The 19847-nt window shown below is 46.8% G+C and overlaps 1 protein-coding gene across 4 annotated transcripts; it reads left to right on the top strand.

Moving 5' to 3' along the window:
- Nucleotides 1-7167: 7167 nt before the first annotated feature.
- On the top strand, nucleotides 7168-18302 carry LOC136483333 (long chain acyl-CoA synthetase 8-like). 4 transcript variants are annotated; one of them, XM_066480357.1, is made up of 14 exons: nucleotides 7168-7357; nucleotides 7479-7499; nucleotides 7531-7563; nucleotides 9252-9839; nucleotides 9929-10009; nucleotides 10289-10555; nucleotides 11100-11231; nucleotides 11314-11487; nucleotides 11976-12205; nucleotides 12766-12883; nucleotides 13255-13386; nucleotides 13461-13595; nucleotides 17264-17470; nucleotides 17778-18302. In XM_066480357.1, exons 4-14 carry the CDS (start codon nucleotides 9300-9302, stop codon nucleotides 17940-17942), a joined length of 2181 nt encoding a protein of 726 aa, XP_066336454.1. In that variant the 5' UTR covers nucleotides 7168-7357; nucleotides 7479-7499; nucleotides 7531-7563; nucleotides 9252-9299; the 3' UTR covers nucleotides 17943-18302. The 4 variants fall into 4 exon arrangements, with proteins under 4 accessions (XP_066336454.1, XP_066336453.1, XP_066336452.1 ...); XM_066480356.1 differs by having other exon boundaries at nucleotides 7479-7563; XM_066480355.1 differs by having other exon boundaries at nucleotides 7471-7563.
- The last annotated feature ends 1545 nt before the right edge of the window (nucleotides 18303-19847 follow it).

The following is a 19847-nucleotide window of genomic DNA, read 5'->3' as shown; positions in this document are numbered from 1 at the left end:
TTATAGCAACTCCTAATCCATTGCTGAGTTTAGCTTTGCTCAATGATGAACAAAGGTTAAGCTTGGAGGAGCTTGTTGACGGTCGTTAACATCAAATATAAGCCGTCAACATATCCTGCATATATACATAATTCCATCACCAAACATAGGTTTAGGGTTTTAAACTAATAAATTTCATGAGTTTTGGTGAATCTGTGTTTGCAGGAGGATTTAATCAGAAAACCATCAAGAGAGACCTATTCGTCAAAGTAAATCACGTTTATCCACGACGGTACCGACTTGGGAAGACTTGAAAAGACACCACCGAAGAAGACCACGAGGGGCAGCCAAGTGGGGCCTGCCGGCCCCACCTACAGGCCGATAGGCCCATGGGACCCACATGTCATGCTCTCCTTCAAACGTCAGTTCCCCACCGCCTTTTAGATTGCATCTACACTGTCCTTTTAAGTTGGTTTGATCCGAGGGTTCAGAATTGATGCTACTCCCTATATATACAGCCCTATACCCCCTCTAGATTAAACCCTAATTCATATCTTCCTCATCAGAATCAGAGTCAGCTATCAAGAGAAGATTAGTTCTCTATAGGTTCTAGTCTTGTAAATAGAAATAGTGAGATAGAGAGCGTCAAAAGAGTTTGGAGGAAGTGCTAGCCTGTCGGTGCTCTCTCTATGTCTTGTACCTTGGCGGATCCAAGTTCTGTCTGAACTTGCCTCTGAGATTTCTCTGGTAATCAATTTCTGATTCAAATAAGCATCTTGTTTATATTGTTCATCAGGATTGTGATTCTTTTGAGTGCTTTATTCCTATTCTAGAGGGAGTAAAGTATTAATCATAAGTGTAAGCGTGGTGCTTGGACTTAGGTTAATCGTTGATGCACCCTCCTTCTAGATCGGTGGTAGCTCATGAGTGTGACTCTTATAGCCTCATTGAATTGAATCCTCTATAGTCCACCCCCCGTTTGTAGGCCAAGTAGGACACGATTACGAAGAAAAAACATCCTCTACTAATGTCTTTCCCTAGTAATATTCATAGTTGAATAGTAGAAGACATAGCTTATAGAAGTCAAAACAAGAGAATCTTAGTTATCATCCCTACTCTCCTATTTATTCTAACCTTGTTGCTACCCCTAGTTAAGTTAGATCGTAGTTAGTTTCATATGTTTTCCTATAGATACGATACTTGGAATATTTTCGGGTGAAAACTACAGCGGTATCCGTACGCTTATGGATTTATCCATGTACGTTAATAAATATCAACAGCGACCCCCTTTCGCCCTTGTTGTTTGTTCTAGCAATTGACCCTTGTAGATACTTTTCGATAGAGCCACCCAACTTGGCACCCTAAAGACAATTCAGCACAGATCAGTAAAGCTAAGGATGAGCCTATATGCTGATGACATAGCAATCTTCCTGAACCCGACAAGATAAGAATTCATAGCAGCTCTGGGGATCTGTGGGGGTATGGCCCCTGATATCCATAAGACAAGACATGGGCCGCACCATCAGAGGTGGCCCGCCCCACAAGATCAAAACATGCACGACGCTGCTCGGCGTGCACCACAAGACATTGTATAGTACCAAATAGGCTACTTTACTTGTAACACTGTCCCTCCAGACTATATAAGGAGAGGCAAGGGTCCCCTAGCGGACAAGATACATCAAGATCTATCTACTACATCTTAATACAAATACACCAAAGACATAGGACGTAGGGTATTACGTCGATCGGACGGCCCGAGCCTGTCTAAATCGCTGTCTCTGTGCCTTGTGTCACCATCCGGTTCCTGATTACGCGCACCCCCACTGACAAATCTATCATCACAGGATACCCCTCGGTGGACTGCTGATGATATTCTGTCGATAGTTAGCGCACCAGGTACTCGCCGTCAACGCCAACTAGATCACACCATACGCCGCCGACCAAACGCTCCGTCTAAAGCTAAGTCACGCTTTAATATTCTTTTAAATATTCTCCAATCTTCGTTAATCACTATAATGTTTCTCTAAATTGTTTTCTCCATATTTGCTCTTCAAATGATTTTTGAACCCTCAAACAGTTATGTTGATGCTCGGATCTGTCTCTGGCTTCTCCCTATACGTGCACGAGCGTCTAGCCTCTGTGTTATGGGTGGTCGGCAGCGGCTCCTTAGCGATGCCTGTTCCTCCTACACGTGCACGGGCTCCGCGCTCGACGTTATGGTTAATGGGCTAGTTAGGGCTGGAGACTCAGCTACACACTAACTGTTCGGACGATTTATATTAAATTTAAATGCATCTTCGCGCCAACTGATCGCCGAGCTACATACGCTATTTTTTCTCTGAAGTTCATATATTTTTACATCATGTACTACCCGTTCTACATGTTTGTATTACAGGATCATCATCCAGGTGATCGGATCACCTGGTGCTCGGACTTTTCCACCGATCAACTAGTCAGACCGCTTGGTTCATGGACTCCATCGCCGACCAGTTGATCGGACTATTTGATGATCGCTTCTACTCAATGCTCACTTCGCCGCCGACCAGTTGACCAGACTGTTCGTTGCTCATGCTTCATCGCCAGCTACGCCGGTTACTCCTCGGCGCATGGGTCCTTCGTGCTCGAGGACTAAGTGGGCATACTTCACTGCACGGACATCGTCAGCTACGTTAGTGCTCGGACCTCGCCGCCTACACCGGGGACTCCTCGGTGCTCGGACCTCGCTGCCTACGCTGAGGACTCCTTGGTGCTCGGACATCGCCAACTTCGCCGGGGACTCCTCGGTACTCGAACATCACCGCCTACGCCGGGGACTCCTCGATGCTCGTTCATCGCCGGCGACGCCGAGGACTCCTCTCTCCTCGGTGCTCGGACATCGCCAGCTTTGCCGAGGACTCCTCGATGCTCGGACATCGTAGCCTACGCCGGGGACTCCTCGGTGCTCGATCATCGCCGGGCGACGCCAGGGACTCCTCGCTCCTTGGTGCTCGAACATCGCCAGCGACGTCGGGGACTCCTCACTCCTCGGTGCTCGGTCATCGCCAGCGACGTCGAGAACTCCTCGCTCCTCGATGCTCGGTCATTGCCAGCGACGCCGGGGACTCCTTGCTCCTTGGTGCTCGGACATCACCGCCTACGCCGAGGACTCCTCGGTGCTCGGTCATCGCCAGCGACGCCGGGGACTCCTCGCTCCTCGGTGCTCGGTCATTGCCAGCGATACCGGGGACTCCTCGCTCCTCGGTGCTCAGACATCGCCAGCGACGTCGGGGACTCCTCGCTCCTCGGTGCTCGGTCTTCACCAGCGACGCCGGGGGCTCCTCGCTCGCTCGGTGCTCGGTCATCGCCAGCGACGCCGGGGACTCCTTGCTCCTCGGTGCTCGGTCATCGCCAGCGACGTCGGGGACTCCTCGCTCCTACATCGCCACCTACATCGCCGCCTACGCCGGGGACTCCTCGTTCTTCGGTGCTCGATCATCGCCAGCGACGCCAAGGACTCCTAGCTCCTCGGTGCTCGGTCATCACCAGCGACGCCGGGGACTCCTCGCTCCTCGGTGCTCAGTCATCGCCAGCTCCGCCAGGGACTCCTCGGTGCTCGAACATCGCCGCCTACGCTGGGGACTCCTCGGAGCTTGGTCATCGTCGGCGACGTCGGGAACTCCTCGCTCCTCGGTGCTCGGATATCGCCAGCGACGCCGGGGACTCCTCGCTCCTCGGTGCTCGGTCATCGCCAGCGACGTCGAGGACTCCCTTGCTGCTCGGATCTTGTTACGTCTCGTCAGTGTGCTATCAAGCTGCTCCATGCTGTTTGGATCAGGGTGCTGATCTTGGACAGCACGTCTGGGGTCTTGATATGCGCATGTTAGACGACGCTAGCAAGCTTTCAGACTTTTTTTTTCTTTGATCCTGCTACAAGATTTATTCTTCATCTTCCAGCAGGCTCGAGAACTAAGTGGGCACACTTCACCTTGCGGTGAATGTGCTTGTTCTCATCTCGAGGCTACGCCCAAGGACTGGCTACCTGCTCGGCTGGTCTTCTACTTTCTGACCCTGGCACCACATAGCTACGTCACCTACTGTCAGGCTCGGGGACTAGCTGTGGGGGTATGGCCCCGGTATCCACAAGACAAGACATGGGCCACACCATCAGATGTGGCCCGGCCCACAAGATTAAGGCGTGCACGGCGCTGCTCGGCGTGCACCGCAAGACATTGTATAGTACCAAATATGCTACTTTACTTATAACCCTGTCCCTCCAGACTATATAAGGAGAGGCAGGGGTCCTCTAGCGGACAAGATACATCAAGATCTATCTACTACATCTCAGTACAAATACACCAAAGACACATGACGTAGGGTATTACGTCGATCGGACGGCCCGAACCTGTCTAAATCGCCGTCTCTGCGCCTTGTATCACCATCCGGTTCCTGATTACGCGCACCCTCACCGACAAATCTACCATCGCGGGATACCCCTCGGTGGACTGCCGACATCGCGGAATACCCCTCAGTGGACTGCCGACGATATTCTGTCGACAGGATCCTTTTAGCCTTTGGACAGGCTTCTGGCTTAATAACCAACCTCCAAAAATGCACAGTATATCCTATTGCATGTGGCCCAATAATTTTGGAGGATCTTTTAGATGTCATCCCTTGTGAGACCAAAAGCTTCCATGCAAATATTTGGGTCTGCCCATAAATGTCAGGCCGCTAAGGAAGGTGGACTTTCAGCCTTTGATCGGCAAAGTGGCAGCAAGGTTGCCAACTTGGAAGGCAAAATTTTTAGACAAACAAGGTTGGCTCACCCTAGTAAATTCAGTCTTATCTTCAATTCCAGTACATTTTCTCACAATCTTCCGTATCAAGAAATGGGCAATCAAGCAGATTGATAAGATTAGGAGGGGGTTTCTATGGAAAAGGGAAGCAAACGTCAGTGAGGGACACTGCTCAGGCCCGTTCGCGTGCCCTTAAATTTGGCTTGATCCGCTTCTTTTTTTATCCGAAATAGTGTTTGTCTCTCACAAATTTCTCCATCATTCCTCCAAACCATCCAAATTCCTCCAGAATTCCTCCAAGCGAACAGACCCAGTGCGTTGGCCAAAGGCCGCTAGACCAAAATTACTTGATGGTCTCGGCATTTTAGATCTGGAAAGATTTGAAAGAGCTTTAAGCAACTTGTTCGTTTGGCTGTGGCTTGTCGTAAATGATCGTAAATTTTCAGCCAGAATAGTATTTTTTTCTTACGCAAACCAGCCAGCAGTACTCTTCACGAACCAGCAACGATACGAACCAACCAACCGAACAGGCTGAAGATTGGGATGGCTTTGGTACGAGTGGGTCCTGGAAGGCCCTGGGTGGGATCTACTCCACCTTCTGACAAAATGGACAAACAGCCTGTTCAGTTGGCTGGTTCGTGAAGAAGTACTGCTGGCTGATTTGTGTGAGAGAAAAATACTATTCAGGCTGGAAATTTACGATCGTTTACGACAAGCTACGGCCAAATGAACAGGCTGAAAGCTCTTTTTCGCGCCTCGACGGTGGTGGCCGTGGGACGAGGAGACAAAGCAAGTTTTTGGCATTCTCCATGGCTGGATGGTCGAGCACCAATGGACATTGCCCCCAGCTTATACCCCCAGCATGGTGAAAAAAATCAAAAAGTGAAAGATGACCTGCTGCATATGAATTGGACCAGAGAATTATGGAGAATGGAATCTGTACATAAAATGGCCGAATTTGTGGAGCTTTGGGATCTAGTGTCCGTAGTCCAGTTGGTCAATCAAGATGACACAATCCGATGGAAATGGACAAATGATGGAACATATACTGCAAAGTCGGTGTACCTAGGCCTTGTTTAGTTTCAAAAAGTTTTTCCAAAAAATGTTACAGTAGCCATCACATCGAATCTTGCGATACGTGCATGAAGCATTAAATATAGACGAAAAAAACTAATTACACAGTTTGGTTGAAAATCGCGAGACGAACATTTTAAGTCTAATTAGTCTATGATTAAATACTAATTGCTAAATAAAAACGAAACTGACTAGCCCTAGCACAATTCAAGGGGTCCGTCTCACCATTCAAATCCGACGCCATCTGGAGGGCATACGCCGAGGGAAAACATAAATTTTTTGCTTGGCTGCTAATACAAGCAAAGATCTTGACAGCAGACAATCTCCTGAAAAAGAATTGGCCCTGCAACCCAATTTGTAGGCTGCGCGATCAGCAGGCTGAAACAGCCCTTCATCTTTGCGTCCTCTGTCCTTTTGCTTTGGAAGTATGGTTCCTAGTAAAAAACTGGATTGGTGACTCTATCAGAATACCAACGCTGGACTTGCAATCTGTGCACGAGTGGTGGGAAAAAACACTTCAAGGGCAATCCTCAACGCAGCAGAGATCAACGACGGCGATACTCATGTACACGGCTTGGAATATCTGGAAGGAGCTAAATAGAAGGATTTTCCAGGAAGAAGTGAGATCACCTGTGCAAGTCCTGGGTTTAATCAAGGAAGAATTGGGGCTAATGAAGCGTGCGTATAGGCGGCCAGAAGTTCCATAATGAAGTGGCTCATCCTCACTGTGTGTTTGCGGTGTTGGTTATTCATGTAATAAAACAATGTAAAACTTGTGTTTGCTCCCTCCTTGTATGATTTGGCAGCGCTCCTGGCAATGTTTCAAAAAAAAAAAGAAGAAGAATCCACTGTGATAAACACATTGGCCCCATGACCCCTCTGGTCTGTCAGCCTGTTTGGCTGGGGCTGAAGCGATCGTATACAATCGTGGATTATTACTGCTGGCTGGTTTGGTATGAGAGAAAAATACTGTTCTGGTTGGAAATTTACGATCGTTTACGATCAAGCGAACAGGCTGTGTATTATTAGAGGTCATGTTCATTTATATTTTTTTTCAGTGAAGAAACAGTATTTTTCTCTTCCAACAAATCAACGAAGAGTATTTGAGGATCACATGGCAGGCACACAGTCCACGTGGGCCCACGTGTCAGGCCCACGTTGGCCCACGTGTCCGATCTATAGTACTAGTACTCCGTACTGTACCTGGTAGGCGCTTCTCTTTCGTTTCGTCCCTTCCAGACTTCCAGTTGCCCTGCCCCCGTACGATACGACACGTGGGCACATGAGTGAGGGGGAGGGCCCACCCCTCGGTGACCACACGATAAACAAGAAGCAACCGCATCGCCCTACCGAGGCGAGCACCGCATTCCACCATTTCCAGGCTTCTTCCTGCGGGATTCGAAACGGAGCGGAGCGGAGACCCCACCACACAACGTCGTCGCCACCACTGCAGATCCGGCCAACGGCCCCCGCCCCGCCCCGCCCCGACCGATCGATCCCTCTCCCCCTCGGCGCGGCGCGGCGCGGCGCAGGTGAGGCGATGATCCGCCCCTCCGGTCCTTCCCCTTCCCTTTCCTCCCCTCCCCTCCCCCACCTCCCTCCTGCTTCCCCACCTCTGCGCTGATCTGGTCCAATCTGCCTGCAGAAGTGCAGAGCCGAGTCGGACAACACAACCGCGACCACGAGGCGTCGTCGCGGAGCAGTCGGAGCCATTTTCGCTGCTCCCCACCACCTCCCGGTAAGGGATCCCGCGGCCTTTTTGCTCGTCCTGTTCCGCGGCGTCTTCTGCTTTGGTAGTTTCTTCCCCAACCCCCTACGTGGGAGTGAGTGAGAGAGAGAGCCCCGTCCGTTTCCGCCGTCCCCAGCGAGCGGCCTCACAGCACCTGCAGCACTAACCCAACGTCTTCACGCTCTTCCGGGACCGGGGCTGGCAGGGTCCTCTGCTGCTGCCTCCAACCCCCTCGAGTAGTTTCTTAATTAATACGTAATATAATTTTTTTCTTGTTTCCTCAAAAAAAAAAAATTTTTTCTTCCTCTTGCGGCGTTGGCATGCTGCTCTGCTGCCGCGCATCACACACAGTGCACCAGCAAGTGCCACGCCTCCGCGGCGTCACATGCCCCTCGTTTACCTATCAACCGCGCTATGCTCTGCCACTGGAGTCCCCATCCACCGCGTCCAGTTAAATTGCATGTTCCCTGGGAGAAATCCATGCCGGAGGCCACGTCTGTTCGTTTCATTTAAATGCCTCTTGTTTTACTTACTACTACTATACTATATATCCATCTATCCTCACGAACCCCGTTGCCCATCATCATCATCATCATCTCCTGGTCAACTTCGTTGCTTCTTCTATCTACTTATAATAGAGTAAAGCAAGCCCCGATTTTTCTAACGCCGTCCTGTCATGCACATCAGCGGCTGGCTGATTCTACACGCCAGCCCACCTTCCTTGCACTTGGTCTCAGTCAAAGGTTCTTGCTTTGGCTAGCAGCCTAGCGCCAAGTCTTAAGCCATCGCTGCTCATATTCTGAGCAGATTGATCCCACCCATATTAAACATTTCTTAAATTTTGGCACTAGTGGTTACAAGAACACCCTTTTACCAATCTGTTATGCTGCCTAGTGGCATGGTACTGGTACCCCCCACGGTAGTAGTTCCCCATCATGGATCATCACCCATGTTGCACTCGCTCAATGTTTATCTACAGATTCAAGTGCATCAGAGTTGTTACTTTTATAACATGCCAACACGCATAACCCTGTGGTTACTTTTTAGTATGCAGTAAATTTTGTCAAAAAGTTACTGTCAATGCTCCAGATATAATTCAGAGTTCAGACATGTCAATTTTAAAAAGAATTGCTACAAATGACGTACCGCTGTTGAAACTTGAAATGATTTCCGAGTCTGTTAAAAATTAGGTCTATTGATGTGACAAGTGCCTCTAGTCTCACTGCTATCCTCGCCATCAAAACCGTGGTACTTGTGTCGTTGTGACTCCCTGACTCCCTGTCCATCATGATGCGCTGGGCAGCTTCATCGCTTCACCTAAAGTAAAGCAAGCTGCGGTTTTCTAGCTCTTTTTGCTCTGTCCTGTTCATCATGCGCAACACACCTTTATATTACTGAGCTTTGGAAGGTTCTTGCTTCGACATAGAGCTAACTCTGAATCTGTCTGCTCAGATGCTGAGCTCATTGATGACACCCTAATTTTGTTAAATTTTTGTAGTAGTTAGAATAATGCCTTTTTTCCTTTCCATTATGCTGCCTAGCGGTGTGGTACCCACGGTAATATTCCCCCATCGTGGATCATCACCCATGTTGCACTCACTCAATGTTGTTATGCACAAATTCAAGTCCATCAGAGTTGTTACTTTTATAAGTTATAACATGCCAACACGCATAACCCTGTGATTACTTTTATGCAGTCAAATTTGTCAAGTTACTGTCTGATGCTCCAGATATAGTGGAAAACCATGGGAGAAGTTAGTGATGATAATTCCAACATGTCCTTTCTAAAAAGAATCGCTACTAGTGATGTACCACTGCTGAAAGAGTATGGTGTCAATGGAGTTGTCATCGCCCTGCTTCTGGCTGTAGTTACTCCTGTCTTGCTTTCCATGATGTTTGGTAAGAAGACAAAGCAAAGGGCGGTGCGAGATGATGTGGGTGGAGAGGAGGGATTTGCCATGCGGAACAGTAGGTTTTCATCCTTAGTTGAAGTCCCTTGGGAGGGCGCCACCACAATGGCAGCTCTGTTTGAGATGGCCAGCAAAAAGTACTCTCGACGGAGGTGTCTTGGCATGAGGAAGCTAATTAAGAGGGAATTTGTGGAATCTTCTGATGGTAGGAAGTTTGAGAAACTGCACCTTGGTGAATATGAATGGGATACCTATGCTGAGGCATTTAACCGCGCATGTAATTTTGCTTCTGGGCTTATCAAGATGGGCCACGACCTAGATAGTCATGCTGCTATATTCTCTGATACAAGAGCTGAGTGGATCATTGCTGCTCAGGTAATGATATCATGCATGCCATTGTATCAGGACATTTGTTTGAACTTGTGAAGCTCTCTGACTGTAGTATCATCTTTTTTTCTTTTCAGGGATGCTTCCGACAAAATTTAACTGTTGTAACAATATATGCATCTCTTGGTGAGGATGCATTGGTGCATTCATTAAACGAGGTACTGTGGATTTGGTGCACACAGCGTTTTTTTTGTGGCATTTTTCCTTTGTCTCTATACAGTTGAGAACTATACAATTACGTTTGTCTATACTCTTCATTTAACTTGATACCTGTAGAAAAAACCTGTATGCCAGCTGTTTATAAGTTCTTGATGGCCGTATATGAAAGTGCTTAACCAGTATACATTATTTGGTGCCCAAGTGTTAGTATTGAAGGAATTCGATGAGCGGCAATTCATTTGGTCACACATCTTAAATACTCTTCTGTCGAATTTCAGACACAGGTTTCAACTCTGATATGTGATTCGAAGCAACTTAAGAAGATACCTGCAATCAGCTCTAAATTGCAGAGTCTTAAGCATATTATCTATATTGAGGATGAACCTATTGAGGCTGAGACACTGAATCAAGTGAAGCATCTGACAACATTGTCTTTCACTGAAGTAGAGGAACTAGGCAAGACATCTCATGTTGATACAAGGTTACCTTCAAGTTCTGATACTGCAGTTATCATGTATACAAGCGGAAGTACTGGCCTTCCCAAGGTATACTGTTGATCAAAGCTTTTGCAATTTCTTATGCATTCATAATCTTGTAATTTGCATGAACATAAATAAATAAAAAAGATAAAAGGCGACTGGTGCTCAATAAAAAAATCAGAACCCACAGTTGGTCCCAATATTTGCTTGGATATATATGAGTTTCCTTGCTTGATACAGAATCTACAGTGGCAGGACCAATTGGGCCATTAAGAGTGATGTGGGACAAATGAGCCACATCTTAATGTTCATTGCAGCATTTTTTTGTCTAATGCATAGATAATAACTGACACTGCAAAATTTATAGTGGATACAGCTTTCACTTGACATTGCCTCTAAAATATGCATAGATATCAAACTCTGGTGCAAGTGCACTAAAATGCGTAAGATCTAAAAGAGTAGTTTTCGGGAGTTTATCATGCCACGTTGACTAGTTAGTTATGTTGTAGCATGTTAGGGGTTTAGTTTCTTCCTATGATTTTTATTGCTGAAATCATTGATTTACCAGGTGTTTTTCTCTCCTGTAATCTATTTATTCATTTTGATGTAGGGTGTAATGATCACACATGGCAACATTGTGGCCACAACTGCAGCAGTCATGACAATAGTCCCAAACCTTGGCATGAATGATGTTTATCTGGCTTACCTTCCATTGGCTCATGTCTTTGAACTAGCAGCAGAGGTGATATATATTATAATTCATATACATGTAGTTTTACAAGAGTTGCGCTATCTTTAATGATATGATGTTGTTGTCAATCCAGACTGTCATGTTAGCTTCTGGTACTGCTATTGGATATGGTTCAGCATTGACTATGACTGATACATCAAACAAGATTAAGAAGGGGACAAAAGGAGATGTTTCTGTACTGAATCCTACTCTTATGATTTCAGTTCCTGCAATTTTGGATCGTATCAGAGATGCTGTGTTTAAGAAAGTGAGTTTATTTCCTGAATTTTGTATTTCCACCAAATGTCATTGATTGGCATTGTTACCGTTACAATATTCTATGTATATGGTAATTATAACCTAGTGTAGAGTGCTTTGTGTTGTATAGTCATCCCCTTGTGCTCAGCTCTTTGTGATACAACTATGCTGAATTGATAAAAGCATCACATAACTTGAGCAAACTTTAGATTTTGAGTACCTCCCTCTTGTGGCATATCTTGTGACACCTTTAATTTTGTGGCTAGAACATGAGGTCACTGTTAAGAGAGTTCCTTTGTTTCATGTGGTAGGGTTTCCAGGCCAGTTATACAAGGTCACATACCATACAGACCATCATGCTTCTTTGAATTAGATTTGCACAATGATTTTCAATAACACATAATTAACTGCCTTCAATGGCATTAATCACATGGGATCATGAGTAAGCAATCAACTATTTTTCATCGTAAAAACTAACATTTCTATTTCTCTTTCCAGGTTGGTGAGAAGGGTGGCCTGACAAAAAAGCTGTTTGATTTTGCATATAAGCGAAATCTTGCAGCAATTGAGGGGAGTTGGTTTGGATCTTGGGCACCGGAGAGGATGATATGGGATAACATTATTTATAAACCAATACGGGCAATGCTTGGAGGACGTGTAAGATTTGTTCTTTGTGGTGGTGCACCTCTATCAAGTGACACACAAAGATTTATGAATATATGTCTAGGGTAATGTCTTCTGCCCGGCTTATCTCAAATTACAATGTATTGTCTCAGCTGATCGAATGAATGGTATAATGTGATTTTTAGTTATGGAAGAGTATATTGCTGATATTCTATATGCCGCTCGGCTCAGAGTCTTTAACTAGTTGCTATACAGGAAACTCTTAAGCATAGTTACTGAGTGATCTTGGTTCGTAGCAGCTGTAAATTTATTCCTATGCATTTGACTAAGGATTGTTAGACTGAATTTACAATCATAGTTTGCTTATAAAAGCCCTTGACCAGTGTTCTCATTGAGTGTACTCAAATTACCAATTTTATGTGACATGCTCATATTGGGTCCAGGTCCATGTTATCTGATTCTTCTGTCATTATCAGTTGGCTTAGTTCATTCTTAAATATCTGAGTTATTATTCTGAATATCCTTGCCAATTGAAAGCTGATAAACTGAAGATTATTAATCAGTGAATTTATATCCAATTGCATATGTAGCCCATGACTTTCCTGATAAGATAAGGTGTTTCCTATGTTTCTTGTCCTTATATGCTACTTAATTGTTGCTGCAGTGTCCCAGTGGGTCAAGGCTATGGATTGACTGAAACTTGTGCTGGAGCAGCTTTCACTGAATGGGATGACACAAGTGTGGGTCGTGTTGGTCCACCGCTTCCTTGCTGCTATGTCAAGGTTTGTGTTTACAAATTTGATGTTTGCTGGATAGTAGTTAACAAATATACTTGATATTCATGTGGCGGATGTTAGCAGATGAAACCTGCATTAAAAACAATGAGTGATTGATTTGTGTATCTGGGAGTGTCATGCTCGGCACCTCTTTTCTGGGTGCACTTGGTCAACCGCATAGCTTAGAATTTTACTTTTTTCAATGGCATGCTTAAACTTTCCTGTTAAATACTTGCCCCCCAACCATTCATCTGATGTTGATTCCCTAATGTGTACACTGAACACGTCCATTTTACTGAAAGACTTTCTGTTGTCTTACCAGCATGCCCAGGCCTTAGTTATCTGTAATTCCTTTTTTTTTTGTCGAACCAATGTAGCTTGTTTCGTGGGAAGAAGGTGGTTATAGGATTTCTGATTCTCCGATGCCGAGAGGAGAGGTCGTGGTTGGTGGACACAGCATAACAAAAGGTTATTTCAACAATGAAGCAAAGACGAATGAAGTATACAAGGTAAGACTCTACTAGAAGTCCAGAACATTATAGCCTTAAGTATTCACTTTTTTTCCATTTCATGTGACCTACAGGTTGATGAGAGGGGCATACGCTGGTTCTACACTGGTGATATTGGTCAGTTCCATCCTGATGGATGCCTTGAGATTATTGACAGGAAAAAAGATATAGTAAAGCTTCAGCATGGAGAATATGTGTCTCTTGGCAAGGTTTGTTTTTTTTTTTATAAAAAAAGTCCTACTGTCAGACGCCTGTTGGGGGCGTGACTTCCCCTTGATTAGAGGGAGGATAGGGGGAGTTGAGGGAGGATTAGAAGGAAGGAGCGGCAGCCCTAGGGCTGGCCGTTCCTAGGTAAGGAGGGGGAGCGGCAGCAGCGAGGTGCTGCGGCCGTCCACACGAGCGGTGAGAGGCTTGGCCGCTGCGGTGATGGCTGGAGGCGATGCTGCAGGCTGCATGGGTGCGGTGGGGAACAGTGGCGGCTACTGCGGCAGCTGCTAGGGCAGGGAGGCGCAGGGAGAGGAGAGGGGCGGCGGCAGGAGAAGAGAGGGAGAGGGGTAGAGGAGTTTTACCCCGAACTGTTCTTGCTTAAGATTGAAAGGATACATCTCCCTTTATATTTATATATATATATATAGACTCGACTCGACTTGACCTACGAGCAAACCTAGCTTCTAGACTCTTCCTAAACTAATTACTACAGTACCCGCGGTACAGTACTCGCGGTTACTGTTCACGCTGGCCCTATTGGCCCGAATTGGGCCCCATACTTCCGTAGCCCATCATGGCTATATCGTCCTGTGACATCACTCCCCCCTTCACCGCACAGCGCGTCCTTGCGCTGTATCGTTGCCCACTCGTCGACGTCGTTGGTTGAAGAAGCTCCTCCTGGCGGTGGCGCCTGATGTTTGCTGAAACAGCGCCATGACGATGGGTGTCAGAGTTGGATCCGTGACACTTCTCCCGCCTTCCCGAGACAACACGTCCTCGTGTTGAGCTCTGTTGCGTGCTCGTTGTAGCGTCGCGGTTGAGGTTGATGTTGCAGTGGCCGCCTTTTGTTTTTGAAGTGTTGGAGCCTGCCTGATGTTGCCAGTTGCGTAGTCGTGGTGGTGGCCATGGTTGTCTCCCGAGGTAGCCCCATAGCAATGATTGAGCTTGAGCTAGGTGCGTTACCTCATTTGTGGCAGTACAGTTGTGATAATAACCTCGTAGTAGATGGTACTGCTTATGTCGAGGCCATTGAAGATGTGGGCGCTGCTGTACTTTAGTTGTGGTTGGGCGATGAGGACGTCGTTGATGGTCTTTCTGATGGTGGTGCTGACGTCGAGAGCAGTGTGGTGTCATGAGGGCTTTGTCACTCCTGATGATGATGATGTTATAGCCCATATGCCCCGAAGTGTATTGAGACGCCTTATTTGTTGGAGTTGTTGCTGCCGGAGCGTCTTGGACATCGGTCTCAGGTGGTGCTATATTATAGTTGGCCTGGTTAGTTTTAGGAACATTTTGAAGATGTACCTGGCCTTTTGGTATATCGGCAGCAGTGTTGATGATTGGTCCTAGCTGTAGACGTTGTTGCCGAGCTGTTGAGATTGATGTGGTCGTCACTTTTGGTGGTGTTGCACGGCCACCCGTTGTAATGATCGGAATCGGTGTACGATCCACTATCTGTGGCGCCTGTAGAGGGACGTCGAACAAGCCGATGCGGATGACGCCTGTTGGGAGCGGTGGTGTTGCGTCGTGTCGTGGCATCCATTGTTGACGTGGATTTGTATTAGCACGCCAGGGAGGATGCAATCGTGGTCTCTTCTCTCGCCATTGAAGTTGTCGAGTAGTAGTAGGCAGATAATTTTTTGAGCTCAAATTTATATGTTGGCAAACCTGAGGATGTTCAGCTGTCGAAGGGGGTTGCTGGCTGGTGTAGGTTAGAGGTTGCCGTTGTGGGAGCGTCGCGAAGGCACCGAGAATTGATCCCACTAGTTGAGGTGGAGGGGAACGATTCGGTCGGTCACCATGCATTGTTGAGGATGAGTTGGCAGCACCTGGTTCATGTTGTGGAGCACAGTCGCCGCGGGGGGTGGGAAGGATCGGCGATGTTGAGGTAGAGCCAGTTTTTGGGTCTCTTTTGCTCCCTGAGTTGGCTGCACTTGTTGACTTGGAGCTGTGTAGTCGTCTTTGATGCGCTAACTGATGGTGAAGCACTGTATGGAGGGGAGGTAATCTTGTGTTCATCCTGAACACTGAGTTGCGGTGGTTCCCTTTTTTGAATTGTCGGTGGAGGACAAGGTTGATGATGGTTGCATTGTTGTAATATTGTTGACGTCGTCCTGTAGCAGCATGTTGAGGGTCAGCTTTGGTGTATTCACAGAGTTGGCGCCTAGGGCATCTGTAGCTGATGTCGCGGGTGTTGCGCAGATCGGCGATGTAGATGAAATCATATTTGTGATAATGATAGCCGATGGAGAAGATGCGAGTCCCGTTGTGTTAGGATCGGCCCTGGCTGCTCTTGAATCCTTGGTAGCCCTCCATGTGGCAGTTGTTAGCGAAGATGATTCTGATCGCGTGGAAGTGATTGTCGCCGTTGGAGGTGATGCCTTCGAAGATGTTGTAGCTGGTGTAGGTGGTGTCAGCCTTACGATGATGTCGCAGGCTTGTGATGCAGGTATGGATGTTGCCAGCTTTGTTGTAGCAGTTGTCGCTGTTATAGATGTTGCCGGAGGTAGTGATGGTGCTGATGTAGATATCTCTGACGTGCAAGATAGTGTAGGCGACGTTGGTGACATCATTGACGGCATAGATGTGGGCGCTGAGGAGATTGCATCTGAAGGCACCTTATAGGGATCTGCAAAGAAAATTTTGGGGGTAATTTGATTATCAGATGCGGTGGATGTCGTCGTCAGTGCTCCTCTTCTGAGTGGGATTGGCGCCTCGGGGACGTTACTCTCCAGCTGATTTGGATCTGCCGTTGATGGAGAGGTTTGGTGCCTTGCAAAAATTCCGTTCAGCTCCTTTTTCCTATGATCAGATGTTGGCGTAGATGACAATGGTGGTGGAGCTGCTGCTGGTTTGTATGTTGTCAACGCCGGCGTTGGTTTGTTGAACGATGTGTAGCCGTTGTTGACGGAGTGGTAGACATTGTTCCCATCTTTAGATGCAACCAGAGAAAAAATAGTGGCGGAGTTTGAGGTGTAGAATCCACCGGTTGTTGGAGCTGTCGGCATGGGAACGAAGGTAGCCGCTGCGGAAGTCTCCCATGGTAGTAGATTGGAACGTGGCTCCGGATACCAGTTGTCAACGCCTGTTGGGGGGCGGGACTTCCCCTTGATTAGAGGGAGGATAGGGGGAGTTGAGGGAGGATTAGAAGGAAGGAGCGGCAGCCCTAGGTAAGGAGGGGGAGCGGCAGCAGCGAGGGGCTGCGGCCGTCCACGCGAGCGGTGAGCGGCTTGGCCGCTGCGGTGATGGCTGGAGGCGATGCTGCGGGCTGCATGGGCGCGGTGGGGGAACAGTGGCGGCTGCTGCCGCGGCTGCTAGGGCAGGGAGGCGCAGAGAGAGGAGAGGGGCGGTGGCAGGAGAAGAGAGGGAGAGGGGTAGAGGGGTTTTACCCTGAACTGTTCTGGCTTAAGATTGAAAGGATACATCTCCCTTTTTATATATATATATATAGGGAGGACTCGACTTGACCTACAAGCAAACCTAGATCCTAGACTCTTCCTAAACCCAATTTCTACAGTACCCGTAGGTACAGTACTCGCGGTTACTGTTCACGCTGGCCCTATTGGCCCGACTTGGGCCCCGTACTTCCGTAGCCCATCATGGCTATATAGGCCTGTGACACCTACTGTGAATATTTTGTTGAAGAGTGATTTACTGTCTCTCTTTGCAGGTTGAATCGGCTCTGGCAACAAGCAATTATGTGGAGAACATCATGGTCTATGCTGATCCATTTCATAATTATTGTGTTGCCCTGGTTGTTCCAGCACACCAGGCCTTGGAGAAGTGGGCTCAGAATTCTGGGATAAACTATAAAGGCTTTGAAAAGCTTTGCCAAAATGATCAAGCAATTAAGGAGGTTCAGCAATCACTATCAAAGGTTAGACATAACTCAACTGACGGTGTTTTACATACACGACTAAAAATTATACTAACATAGTTGCTGCGTCAAAGGAAGAGTACCTCATTGGTTTACATAGGCACAATTTTGCATTTCAGATATTGCGGTGTGTTTTGGTTTGTCTTTCCTAGTACAAGCTGAAATCTTTTTACCATGGTGGGAGCATACTGTAACCACATGTTAGTCATATGCTAGGTTTTTGTTTATGTTGCAACTGTGGATTAGAGTCCATTTTTATATAGTTTTAGAAAGGTGTCATGTAAGGTGACATGATCCTACTGTGCAGGCTGCGAAAGTAGCAAGGCTCGAGAAATTCGAGGTTCCTGCAAAGATCGTGCTGTTGCCTGAACCGTGGACGCCGGAGTCTGGGCTGGTGACGGCAGCGCTTAAACTGAAGAGGGAGCAGATAAAGACCAAATTCAAAGACGATTTGGACAAGCTCTATCACTGAAGAAGCGACAGACAGTTTGCACCTACGCGTCCAGAAGCTTGCGTTGCCAAGAGCTGCCTGGATGAAACTTACTGACCTGCACGAGTGGTGTGCGTGCGTGTATCCTTGCCGATACACAGGAGCTTGTTCTTCTGTGAGTCAAAATAAGCCCAGTGTTGGAACACGATCTTGATTTGTATAGCTTCACGTCGTGGGAATTTAGTTTTGTTCTAGCCATCAACATAGAGGATGCTCAATTTCACGTCCGTTTACGGCCAGTGTTCTTTTTCCCTTATGAGCCATGACGCTAAGTATATTGTAAATGATGTTTATTTCTGGACCTTTGTTGCTTGGTAATCTGTCTTCTGTATACAAAATAAATAGGCCCTGGACACATAACCAAAGTTTAACAGATGTAATGCTATGATTAGAGCGTCCGGACGCCGTGAGTCCCTCCGAACGCATCGCTAGGTGGTCTCACCTATTGTATCCAACACATGTGAAAATTTTGATATTTCCCCCTCAAGTGGCTATTCACACTTATCTTCTCTTCCATCGTGTCTCTCTCCTTCGTGTCTCTGTAAAATCACAGCACCTCCCTAGCCTGTTCCCCAACCAGCGCTGATGGGATGTCTCGCCGCTGCGGGGTGCTGCCGCCGCCCCTAGCCGATGGCGCCTCAGGTCACACTTTGCATGCATGTTTCATGCGCGCCTGCTTGTTTATTAGTACCACTGCCGAAATAATAATATAAGCTGATGATACTCTATATATATCGTCATCTATTGATTTGTAATCAGACGGCCGAGATTAATTAGTAAGACATCCGCCCCATGCATATATTTGGACGCCGCAGGACTGATCCAGCATCCATTGACCGCAAATAATGATGCTTGCATTGGCCGCCGTACCATGCCATGGACCATGACCCATCAGATTCAGATATGATGAGCGAATTTGATTCATGGTGGCCGCCGTACCTGAGCAGGGTGCGAGGGAACGACACACATCGTCGGAGAAGCAGTAGGGTGGTCGTCACGCTGGGTGGACGTATTTAAGGTTAAATATTTATCCTAAATTATAAGGTATTTTGAGTTGCTTAACTCCTATTCCATACGTGTATGCCTTTTAAACCACATCCATGCTTGCCTTTTAAGTATCATCTCGCGCGCAGTGACTTCTATAATATGTATCTGAAATCTCATGCACAATGTAAAAAATGAAAAAAGCTACTCATGGAGCCAAAACAAAACAAAAAAAGCTAGTCCACAAGTGAAGCAAAGTTGTACCAAATGGGGCCTATAGACAGCCAAACTCCAATTAATGAGAGACAAGTTAGTGTTTTGCTAGGCTTCTTATTTGGTCCTAAAATTGCTCGTTGTATTTTAGGACATACTCCCTTCGTCCTCTTTTATGTGTCTCGTTCTCACATATCGATGAATCAAACGTACACAACCCAATATATATACAAGATATCATATAATTAATATCATTAGATTAACTATAAGTTCGTTTATAGCACCCTTATTTGGAGATACAAATGTCACTAATGTTTTCTATAAATATTGTTAAACTTAGCATGAAAATCTAAGCGACGCTTAAAAGGGGATCGAGGGAGTAGTGAGCAAGTAGTTAGTATAATTCATAAAAATAGTAGTTAGTTAAGTATATAAAAAAAGGTGTGTGTAGTAGTATTAGTGAACCATCAAGCAGTAAGTCAAAGGGAGAAGTAACCTATGCCGACTGTTCGGTTGGCTGGTTCGTATCATTGCTGGTTCGTATATGTGAGAGAAATACTGCTAGCTGGTTCATGTGAATAATGTCTATGTGAGGGGGCTGACCTGCAGCCAGCCCCAGCCGAACAAGCGGCATGGATGCTGGATGCATGGCATGGTGGTCTTGTGGTCCAAGATGAGCGTGCAGGCAGG

The sequence above is a fragment of the Miscanthus floridulus genome, chromosome 9 (assembly GCF_019320115.1).
Source record: "Miscanthus floridulus cultivar M001 chromosome 9, ASM1932011v1, whole genome shotgun sequence".
Lineage (NCBI taxonomy): Eukaryota > Viridiplantae > Streptophyta > Magnoliopsida > Poales > Poaceae > Miscanthus > Miscanthus floridulus.
The sequence above is the reverse complement of the archived record's forward strand: the minus strand, read 5'-3'. Positions and strand labels throughout refer to the sequence as shown.